This window comes from Oncorhynchus gorbuscha, linkage group LG14 (assembly GCF_021184085.1).
Source record: "Oncorhynchus gorbuscha isolate QuinsamMale2020 ecotype Even-year linkage group LG14, OgorEven_v1.0, whole genome shotgun sequence".
In the NCBI taxonomy this organism is placed as follows: Eukaryota; Metazoa; Chordata; class Actinopteri; order Salmoniformes; family Salmonidae; genus Oncorhynchus; species Oncorhynchus gorbuscha.
Window position 1 is genome coordinate 29,777,469 of NC_060186.1, and position 12,351 is coordinate 29,789,819.

The following is a 12,351-nucleotide window of genomic DNA, read 5'->3' on the forward strand; positions in this document are numbered from 1 at the left end:
GCTGTGATGATCAGGAGTAATGGTCCAGGGCTTACGGCAGGAATCCAGGGTTGTAGTGGAGAAAACAGTCCGATACAGGCAGGCTGGCAAGTATTATCCAGGCTGAAAAAACGTCTGGTGTCTGTTCAGAAGATAAAGGCCGCCAGCAGTGGCTAACAATGACTAAATAGTAGCTAATTAGATGGTTAGCTTCTGATGGAGGATCTGGCTATAAGGTCTAAAAAAATAATTGCGGATCCGTGTCACATTGGGTGAGGCGGGTTACTGGAATGCATATTTAATTTAAAAATGAAAAAAAAAATGAAATATATACAAAAAAGACAAAAATCACCAAAAGTAAACGAGAGGACGTCTGCACTGCTACGCTATCTTGGAGTAATTCCGAGGTGCATATTGAAAATAGCGGAAGAACAGTCCACATTTACTTTTCGTCAGCCAACAAGATGAGTAGGCCTAATGAACAGCAAAAGCACTAGCTATGTCAACCTACTATCCCCCATAGTACAATAGTCAACCTATTGTATTCTGTGTGAGAAATAAATATTCCAAAATATTCCATTCTGGGATAGATTCCTTTTTCTACGTATTCCCCAAGGTGTCTACAGCATTTTGACATAGTTTCACGCCTTTATGTTGAAGAATGAGCGTCTTACTGAAAATACAGCTGTCCCGGTTGATATACAGTCTTATTCGAGTCATTTTCTAATTTTTTGATTTCAACATTATACCGTTTACAATTCATCTCAGGTTTTATTAGATTCAGTATTATTCTGTGGTCCTCTGGTGGTTCATTGTCCTTTTTGATAATTGCTATGTTCTTACATTTTTTACTTTTACATTCAGAAAATGAGAACATATGAAAGCTGGTGGTTCCTTTTAACACGAGTCTTCAATATTCCCAGGTAAGAAGTTTTAGGTTGTAGTTATTACAGGACTATTTCCCTCTATACCATTTGTATTTCATATACCTTTGACTATTGGATGTTCTTATAGGCACTTTTGTATTGCCAGTGTAACAGTATTACTTCCGTCCCTCTCCTCGCTCCTCCCTGGGTTCGAACCAGGAACACAATGACAACAGCCACCCTCGAAGCATCGTTACCCATGCAGAGCAAGGGGAATAACCACTCCAAGTCTCAGAGTGAGTGACATTTGAAACGCTATTAGCGGCAGGTGAGTTGTTACACACTCCTTAAGAACACATTCTTATTTTTAATGACGGCCTTGGAACGGTGGGTTAACAGCCTTGTTCAGGGGCAGAACAACAGATTTTCACCTTGTCAGCTAGGGCGATTCAATCTTGCAACCTTACAGTTAACTAGTCCAATGCTCTAGCCACCTGCCTCTCATTGCACTCCACGAGGAGACTGCCTGTTACGCGAATGCAGTAAGTCTGTTACGCGAATGCAGTAAGCCAATGTAAGTTTCTAGCTAGCATTAAACTTATCTTATAAAAAACAATCAATCAATCAATCATAATCACTAATTAACTACACATGGTTGATGATATTACTAGTTTATCTAGCGTGTCCTGCATTGCATATAATTGATGCGGTGCGTATCGTTGCTCCAATATGTACCTAACCATGAACATCAATGCCTTTCTTAAAATCAATACACAGAAGTATATCTTTAAACCTGAATATTTAGCTAAAAGAAATCCAAGTTAGCAGGCAATATTAACCAGGTGAAATTGTGTCACTTCTCTTGTGTTCATTGCACGCAGAGTCAGTGTATATGCAACAGTTTTTGGCCGCCTAATTTGCCAGAATTGTACGGAATTATGACATAACATGTGCAATGTAACAGGTATATTTAGACTAATGGATGCCACCCTTTAGATAAAATACGGAACGGTTCCGTATTTCACTGAAATAATAAACATCTTGTTTTCGAGATGATAGTTTCCGTATTCGACCATATTAATGACCTAAGGCTCATATTTCTGTGTGTTATTATGTTATAACTAAGTCTCTGATTTGATAAAGCAGTCTGACTGAGCGGTGGTCGGCAGCAGCAGGCTCGTAAGCATTCATTCAAACAGCACTTTCGTGCGTTTTGCCAGCAGCTCTTCATTGTGCGTCTAGCATTGAGCTGTTTATGATTCATAACCAGACGTCACCCTGGCCTTGCATGTCCGGACGCATCTCTGCCCCAGAGGCTCCATACAACCCATACACTAGCCCTTGACCAGCACACACACACAAACACACAAACAATGATAGACACACAAAGACACAGAGAAACAGACATATGCAAACTGGGGTACCAACGTGGGGGTAAATAAAACATGAATGTTTTGTAATTATGTTGTATTATATTTTAATCACCAAACAATTATCTGGTTATTAATAAATTGTCCATACCCACATCAACAGCCCTCCCCACTAATACAGGTGCTGAAATTAGACCTGCGGTTAAGAGCATTGGGACAGTAACTGAAAGGTCACTGGTTTGATCCCCGAGCCGATGTGCCATTGAGCAAGGCATTCAACCCTACTTTCTCCAGTAACTCAACTCTGGATAAGAGCTTCTGCTAAATGCACAGAGACTCACTGCATGTACCTGCTGTACTGAGGGGGCACAGGAGTGAATAACTGTATCATCCGCATAGAGATGAATGATACAGATAGACCAATATCATTTATAGAAATAGTGAAGAGAACAGGGCACAAAATCCATCCCTGCGGCACACCTTTCCTAATATCGAGGAAATGACATTTGATATCGTCAGTAAGCACACGTTTTGTCCTGTCCGGTAGATAGTTCTTGAACCAATCGCAAGATGCCTGATCTAGGCCTATTTCAGACCCGCTTTGAACAAGTCAGAAATGGTCAAATGTATCAAATGTCTTGGACAGGTCAATAAATAAGGCAGCACAATGATTTTTATGGTCTATAATGGCACGTCCTCTAAGACAAGTGTAGCCACTGAAATACTGCTTTGTACAGGTCTAAAACCCATCTTGGTGCTCATTAAGAAGTTTAAAAAGTTGGCTGAGAGTTGGCCAGGGAGTGTAAAACTTTGACAAGGCAAGATAACTTGTAAATTGGACAGTAGTTATCCAAGTCAGAAGGATTGCCTCCTTTGTGTAAGGGGAGGACTTGCGCCGTTTTCCAGATCTTAAGGATAACCCCAGAAAACAACGGAGTTAAAAAATATAGGTTAATGATTCTGCAATAATTGGGGCAGAAAGCTACTGCAAAAAGGGATCAAGTGAATTTTTTACAATAACCCACTATTTACTAATTATGCGGAGTTATTATAAAGTGTTACCTATTGATAGAATAACAACAATATGCCCCTCTGATGTGTTTGTTTGTGGGTGTATTTGAGAAAGAGAGTTCAAATGAGTGAGCGAGAGACACACAGAACAAATGTGAAAATCAGCTAATATTCAGCAAACCACTTTTCTATGTTGCAAATGCAAAAATCAACTCAATCATCTCACAAACCCCAACACTTGCAAGAACAGTCACTGTTGTGGTGAATGGCGCACAGTACTGCATAGAGCCATGACAACATGGAGCTCTATTCCACATCAAGTAACTGATGCAAGCAGTAAAATTTGATTTAAAAAACAGATACTATTACACCTTATGGAACAGCGGGAACTGTAAAGAGACACGAACACAGGCACAGACACATGCACACAACCCCACGATAACATTCGCACTATACACACACGTACACATGGATTTTGTGTTGTAGATATGTGGTAGTAGAGTAGTGGCCTGGGGGCACACACTTAATGTGTTGCGTGAAATGTGTTGTGAATGTATTGTACTGTTTTAAAAATACTGTATAACATGTGCGCTAACAGAACCCTAGTGATTCTTACCTTGGGGTTCTCCATGAGGGCCTCTATTCTAGGATGCGAGCCGCCAATGCCTGCATCCGCCAAGGGCCAGCTGAGTGGTCTACCGTTGCCATCAGAGGGGGCAGAGTGGGCCATCTTGGAGAAGCGGTCCGCCCCTGTCCCCGTTTTGTGGGGGTCCACCAGGGGGCTCTCTTTGGGACACCAGGCCTCAGGGGGTAGCGCGGGGTCACAGGGCACGCCGTTGATGGAGGAGGGGACCAAGGAGACACATCCATCTGGTGGGATGGGTGGTGGGCGCTCAGGAGGTGGTGGGGGTGGAGGGTCCCTCTTGGGGGGTGGGAGAGCAGGCAAAGGCTTGTCTTGTTTTCTGGCCAGCCCTGGAGAGGACTTGGGGAGGAGGGCATGTGTTCGTTTTACACTACACAGAAATAAACAGTGCTAAAGCAGGCTGACATATCAATCAAATGCATTTTATGAAGGAAGCATGTTGTTTTACTTCACACACACACATGCCTGCACACACACACACATCCTTTGATTGTTTGCTGTTGTATTTGTGCTGTTGCTAGTGTCTTCTGTCTGTGTTATGTCTGTCTTACATAGTTTTTTAAAATTTGTTTATATCAGCAACTGTTCCCACCGGAGGCCTTTTGCCTCTTGCTAGACCATCATTGTAAATACAAATCTGTTCTTAACTGACTTGCCTGTTTAAATAAAGCCATTTTATATCAGCAGTTATCTCAAAGTGCTAACCCCAAAAAGTCTGGGGAGGGGGGGGGGGTTGTTCTGCTAAGCTAACATATGGAATTGATTTGAGAAGGTCATACCATGGATCATTTAGCTATTGATTTACAATTTTAGGACCCCTTTAGGTTAAAAAAAAACAACATTTTGGGGATGAAACATTGATTTAGCCTTACTGCTATTAGCCCATAGAAACGCACTGAATAACAGATAGTCCAAAAGTACATCAAAAGGAAGTATGTTTTAAAGTGTCAGTCCTCTGTCTGAGGTGGGAAGGACAATTTTTGTGATGTCTCCTGGTATGGCAAACACGGCTGTAGCCTTGCCACCTTCCACCGCAAATTTGCAAGGCCGATATCGGTGGATGCGGTAGATTGAAAAATAGAAGAGATATCACTCGTTTTAAAAGACCGATTTTTCTGGGCATTTTTTATTATGCTAATTCAATGTGTGCCCGGGCGCACACATCGATTCTAGGGGATACCCGGCCTGAAACCCCAAAGAGCAAGCAATGCAGAGGAAGAAGCTCACTGGCTAGGAAAATCTCCCTAGAAGGCAGGTACCTAGGAAGAAACCTAGAGAGGAACCAAGGCTCCGAGGGGTGGCATCAACCAGCACCAAAACATTCAACTTTAGAGATTTCTGGAGATCATTCCACAAGTTGCAAAAAACCATAACGCAGATCTACCTAACTTAGTGGAGACTGAAGGAATCTCCAGAGTTAGCCGTCCCTATGACCGGGTCAGGTGACGCATATGTCTGAAGTTTGCACAAGAGGGCTTTATAGACAAAAATAGAGCAGAGGATTTGTATTTCTATTTGTTTTTAAGGATCCTCAGTAGTGATAAAGTCAATCTCTCGTCCAATTTGAGCCATCGACATGATTATTATTCATGTTACCTCTCTGTGTACATTTAGGGGCTAGCCGTGCTGCTCTGTTCTAAACCAATTTGAATATTCCTAAGTACCTCTTTGTGGCACCTGACCACACAACTGAACAGTGTCCAGCTGCAGGACCTGCCTTGTTGATAGTGTTGTTAAGAAGGTAGAGTAGCACTTTATTATGGACAGACTTCTCCCCATCTTAGCTACTGCTGTATCAATATGTTTTGACCGTGACAGTTTTACAATCCAAGGTTGCTCCAAGCAGTTTAGTCACCTCAACTTTCCACATGATGTATTACAATATTTAGTCGAGGTTTAGGGTTTAGTGAATGATTTGTCTCAAATACAATGCCACCCATTGTGAAACTAACTGCAGGTCTTTGTTAAGTGTTCCAGTGATTTCACTCTCTGTAGTAGCTGACGTGTGTAGTGTTGAGTCATCCTCAGACATAGACACACTGGCTTTACTCAAGGCCAGTAGGCATGTCATTAGTAAAGATTGAGAAAAGTAAGGGGCCTAGCTGCCCTGGGGAATTCCTGATACCACCTGCATTGATCGATGAGATTAAAGAGGGCCAACATACTTCCTGATACAGAATGCAGTGATGTGTAATGAAATCATTACACGTAATAAAATGTGATAAACTTCTCCTATAAAGGAAGGCCACTTGTTAACTAACTCATCAATATGCTTTTTGAAAGATAGCTTTTCGTCAATCCAGATACCCAGACATTTATAAGCAGGGACACAATCCATCCAATATACATAAGCATAAATCATTCGATAAATGTTTCAGCTTTTTGAAAAATAACATATAATTAGTTTTACCTGAATCACTTTTTCCCTTTACACTTGTGGGAATTGGCCTATATGGATAGGGCTAAATTGAAAAGTTTCTTACAGAATAAATAGGATATGCATAAACATAACCATGGTAGCAATTGAAAGGAACAGTTTGGGAATAATGGGGAAATGATTCGATCAAAGGTGAGTACACAACAATTCACCTGAAACAAGACTGAATCCAAACATTGCACTGTTTGACATTTACTGTACTGTTCTCCACATTTGTTGATAACGAAATCTGAAAATACTCAGGATACATTCAGTAACATGATAAGACTATTTCTGGAAAATGTGGGGCAGGTACAACATAAGACAAAGGCATTTGAGTAGAAGACTAACTACTTTTTTTCAATCTACTTTTTTTGAGCGCTCCTAACTGTGCTGTCAAGAAAATAGAGCAAGTACACTTATAGTTGTTCTGTTTGGAACGCAACCCTCTATCCCCGCCAGCACACAATCACTGTTTTTGTTTACTTAATCCCCAAAAAGTCCATTATAAATCACAATTTGGGTCAGGTGGGCATAATTGCAAATCGTGTTATATTGCCACCCGACTAGCTAAGTTGTAAAATATGATATTACAGATATTACAGTTCAGAGAAACAAATGGGAATTGTTGTGTGCATAGAAAGGAGTCATGAGTGCATTCGGTGAATTTACTTCACAATTTAAAAAAAAACAGGCTCATTCTATTCAGAACATCAGGGTATGATGCCATGTCATCTTTTAACTGTACATAAAACATAGTGATGATAAACGTTAACACTGTATATGACATGAGTTTTATGATTTGGAAATGTGAAGTGCACATCTGGACTGACGGGTGTTTGGCTTTCTTGTAGCATTCATAATCCTCAACGTCTCATCTTACAACATACATAATGTCATCTAAATTTACAGCACTTCCCTCATTCAGACAACAAATATTTTTCAAAATGTCCTCAATTATCGCAAAGGATGGGGTATAGTGTTGTCCTGCGCGGTGCTCAAGTTCAGAACGGGTGTCAGTCAAAACCCATACAGCGCTGATGATGCGCAGAGCCAGAGCTCTGACGTTACGTATAGCATGTTAGTGTACAGCCACTACGTTCAAATTTAGAAGTGTCCAAATCTGCCATTTAAACGTGTATAAAGGTACAAGTGTTAGAAATATAAAATATATAGCTAAGTGAAAAATTCCAATCTGGTTTTCATGCCCACCACAGCACAGAGACAGCCTTAGTTAATATATATATATATGCCATTTAGCAGACGCTTTTATCCAAAGCGACTTACAGTCATGTGTGCATAGATTCTACGTATGGGTGGTCCCGGGAATCGAACCCACTACCCTGCCGTTACAAGCGCCATGCTCTACCAACTGAGCTAGAGAAGGACCAAGTGGTAAATGATCTTTAAGCCAACACAGATGCCAAACAGCTCTCTGTCCTGGTACTCTTTGATTTAAGTGCTGCATTCAACACCGTTGACCGTGGTGTCCTTCTGGACTGACTGGAGAGGTGGGTTGGCCTCTACGGTCCAGTTCTAAATTGGTTTAGGACCTATTTAACCGGTCAAGAGTTTTTTGTCACCAATTGTGAACATAGCCCAGAGAAAATAGATATCACACGTGGCAAGGTATCGCAAGGTTCAATTTTAGGTCCGGTACTGTTCAGTTTATTTATGTACCCCTTGGCAGTGTTATCAGCGAGCATGACATTGACTTTCACTGCTAAGCAACTTTACATTCCTGTGTCCCCAGAGGTTTTCAGCTCCACGGATAAATTATTAGACTTAAATTATTAGACTGTATTAGTGATCTAAATACTTGGATGTCTCACTTCCTCCAGGTAAAGGCCGAGGTACTTATTGTTGTAGCCAAAGCACAGAGAGTGAGAATCTGGCAGCAGATTTTAATTCACAGGCAATAAAGATAAAACACCAGGTCAAAAACTTAGGTGTCATTTTAGATTCTGAACTCTATTTCGAATCCCACATTAGGAATGTGACCAAAATAGCTTTTTACCACATGATGAACATTGCCAAGGTTCGGCCGTTTTTCTCAGGCGGATACAGAGAGACTCATCCGTGCTTTTATTACAAGAAGGCTTGACTACTGTAACATGCTGACCAGACCGGACACGTCACGTGCATGAGCATTGCAAAATAAATGTAGAAATCCATGTTATTCAATTATTGCGTCTGCGTTGCCAAGGGCTAAAATAGAAGCCATTCCTATTTCTGATGAAGATCGCGCTGCCTCTCCCATCTCCTCATTGGTTATACCCACGTGGGTGATTGAAAGACAAACTGTTTTGCCGGTCGTCGTGGCAATACTATGAAAGTTTAGATGCCAAAAACCATACAAGTTCAAAGATGAAAAAGCCTGGAAGGAGGAGAGATGACTATAAACAATTTGGTTGACCGTTTTATGTGTGGATTAATTGTCGGAGTACAGGTCCTTGTGCATTTCAGGTAAAATAACAGCTCAATGTTTATATCCCATGACAAATTAGCTAGCAACAGCAAGCTAGCTAAATAGGACAAATTAGCTAGCATGTGCAAGAATACCCAAGAAACCATTGGTCAACTACAAAACATACAGAATGCTGCAGCACGGGTACTGACCAAGACTACCAGAGAACCTGAGGGGGCCCGAAACTGTGGACATTTTAAAAAGAGATCTTAAAACAAACTTCTTCAGCGTTGTTTTTGTTAGGGTGCTTTTTTGTCTTTCAGTTTTTATTGTTATTCTTTTGTTTATTGTGTAGTAAATATTTCAGTTTTTTATTTATGTATTTTCCTGTGAAGTGCATTGCGTTGCATTCATGTCTGAAATGTGCGCTATAAATAAAGCTTGATTTCAAGTGTTTTAAAAAGTATAAAACACTGAAGCACTGTATCGTCAGTCCAAACTTTTCGGTTCCTACTTCCTGGTCAAATTCTGTTGATAAAGTGAACACAAAAGTGAGCCAAAAGAGTTTGGGTCAGCACAACAATATGAAAAGGGTGTCGATGTGGAGTGCAAACCTGCAGTTTCAGATTTTCACTGTGCCCTACAATCACACCTGCAACCCTGTACATGTGACTATTAAACAATCTGAATAAGTACCTCTTTGGTGTGCTGAATGAAAAACAATAGATCACACCAAACCAGTTTGAAAGGGGGTTTAGGCTGTACACCCCATAGACATATGGTACATGCTGATGGGTTCTGAGTTCTAAACTTGAAAATATGAAGTATCCTTATTCATGTCACTGAGGGAGAGAGGGGAATGTAGAACATTTACATTCTGCGAGGATATATTATTGTTAACCATCAGGGATCCAATGGGGGGAGAATGGCCACAGTCTGGTACAAGTCAACAGGACAGCCGGGAGTTGGGGAGGAGTGAGAAATTTGGGCTGAGGTCAGGTTAGATGAAGTGGGGAAGAACAGATATCACTAAAGTTCTGAATAGCAAAAGCTGTGTATTGGCTGTTCAGATGTGTAAGGAGAGGGCTCAGCATAAGAGAAAGGGTTAAATACCAGTTCTTGTGTGAATATGTTCTTTGTCTGTTCAGCTGTCTGACCCTTTGGGTGAATAAACTTGGTTTGAGCGTCGGTTTGTACCCTGTTATTTAGAACCTAACAACCTTGACCCACCTTTGGGGAGCTGGAGGGGCTGGCAGAGGGGGATCGGATGACGCCCTTCTGGATGAGGTCCAGGCGAGGGGGTACGGGGGGCAGGCTGAGGTGCTGGATGCTGAGGGCCTCACCATGGGCTTTCCTCCTCTGGGCCACCGGGGAGGAGTTTGGCGACATCACGGGGGAGTTCTGCTGTTCGGCACACTGCTGATATGGAAAGAACAAAACAAGTTCAGGTTTTTAATAATACCGATGTGGCAGTCATAGACACTGAAATACATGGATGTAACATTTATAACAGGGTTTCCGGTAGCCGGATTTTGGCCTATAAAATGATGAAAAGTAGATTAAAAAAACTGCTGCTGGCCAATTGTCCCAAAAAAAGAGGGAAAATCATGTTACAAAATCATTTTCATTGATGGAAATAACAGTTGATGGAAATGCATTTGACCGGTCATGCTTATCGGTCTATAGGTTCATTTGCATCATTTAGTGGAATTAAATTGTTGCGTGTGTATTTTCGTTAGTCGTTATGTTTATATAATGTGCATGAGAGCTCCTGCTACAGCTTCTCAAACAGCTCATTGGTTGCTGCTGGAGTGAAATGTGCTTTTATGCCAATCCGTTTTGTCACCAAAGCCCCATATGCTACCCACCACTGTGACCTGTATGCTCTCGTTGGCTAGACCTCGCTACATATTTGTCGCCAAACCCACTGTCTCCATTGACATCTATAAGCCTTTGCTAGTTAAAAGCTCCACTTTATCTCAGCTCACTGGTCACCATAGCAACACCCACCCGTAGCACGTGCTCCAGCAGGTATATTTCACTGGTCATCCCCAAAGCCAACACTTACTTTGGCCGCCTTTCCTTCCAGTTCTCTGCTGCCAATGACTGTAACGAATTACAAAAATCACTGAAGCTGGAGACTTAGATCTCCCTCTCTAACTTTAAGCATCAGCTATCAGAGCAGCTTACCAATCACTGTACCTGTACACAGCCAATCTGTAAATCACACATCCAACTACCTCATCCCCATATTGTTATTTATCTTCTTGCTCTTTTGCAATCCAGTATCTCTACTTGCATATCATAATCTGTACACCTATCATTCCAGTGGTAATGCTAAATTGTAATTATTTCGCCACTATGGCCTATTTATTGCCTTACCTCCCTAATCTTCTACATTTGCACACACTGTACATAGATTTTTCTTGTGTTATTGACTGTACATTTGTTTATGTGTAACTCTGTGTTGTAGTTTTTGCTGCACTGCTTTGCTTTATCTTGGCCAGGTCGCAATTGTAAATGAGAACTTGTTTTCAACTGGCCTACCTGGTTAAATAAAGGTGAAAAAAATAATAATAATAATACTAAACCAAGCGTGTGCAAAGTTGTCATCAAGGCAAAGGGTGGCTACTTTGAAGAATCTCATATCTCAAATATATTTTTATTTGTTTAACACTTTTTTTGGCTACTACATGATTCCATATGTGTTATTACATAGTTTTGATGTCTTCCCTATTATTCTACAATGTAGAAAATAGTCAAAATAAATAAAAACCCTCGAATGAGTAGGCAAACTCGGCATTCCGGGGTTGGACAACACTTACTCTATGGCTAATCAGCCAATTGTAGCATTAGCCACTTAATCACCAGAGTCTGTAGCATTGAACAGGATCCTTTCTCTTCCTGGCACAGCATGATGTTTCATGACATGACAAGTACTGTTTGGAATCCTGAAATGTGGCATTTCTGAGATTGCGCTGACTTGACTTTTTTTTATACCAGAGAGCAATTGAACTGACGCTACATTTTTTAAATACCAGACAGCAATTGAACTGACAGAATGCTTAGTAACTCATCATAGTTTGACCAGACCTGCATAAAAAAAAACACAAAATACAACTATCCTCTTCAGTGATTCTGACACACAAGTTCAACGTCCTGCATATTTAGTTAGTAGATACGTAGATAAATGGCAGTAGTCCATTTAATTAATCGCTGGGTAATTCTACTTGACAGCATGTGAGTTAAGTTGACTGAGCACAGAGGCCATAGTCACACTGTCACGGCCGTAAAATGAAGTAGACCAATGCGCAGCGTGGTGAGCGTACATATTCCTTTTTATTAGGATGACGGCGACAAAAAAAATAAACAATACAAAAACAACCGTGACGCTTAATTAAGGGCTATGTGCCACAAACAAAGTTAACTTCCCACACTGAAAGGAGGGAAAAGGGCTACCTAAGTATGGTTCCCATCAGAGACAACGATAGACAGCTGTCCCTGATTGACAACCATACACAGCCGAAACATAGAAATACACAATCATAGAAAATAAAAACATAGAATGCCCACCCCAAATCACACCCTGACCAAACCAAATAGAGACATAAAAAGGCTTTCTAAGGTCAGGGCGTGACACAGACTTTGTCCAAGATCAC

At 41.1% G+C, this 12,351-nt stretch overlaps 1 protein-coding gene across 4 annotated transcripts in view; it reads right to left on the reverse strand.

Moving 5' to 3' along the window:
* Positions 1 to 12,351, reverse strand: part of cblb (Cbl proto-oncogene B, E3 ubiquitin protein ligase) — a 175,281-nt gene that overhangs the window by 24,945 nt on the left and 137,985 nt on the right. For all 4 annotated transcript variants that reach the window (XR_006831710.1, XM_046297737.1, XM_046297736.1 and 1 more), the window contains 2 exons: positions 9,923 to 10,111; positions 3,843 to 4,208 (listed from right to left, as the gene is read on the reverse strand). Coding sequence is in view for 3 of the 4 variants with exons in the window: in XM_046297737.1 (XP_046153693.1) it covers positions 3,843 to 4,208; positions 9,923 to 10,111 (555 nt within the window). In the remaining variant the exon portion in view is untranslated. The remainder of the gene's footprint in view (positions 1 to 3,842; positions 4,209 to 9,922; positions 10,112 to 12,351) is intronic.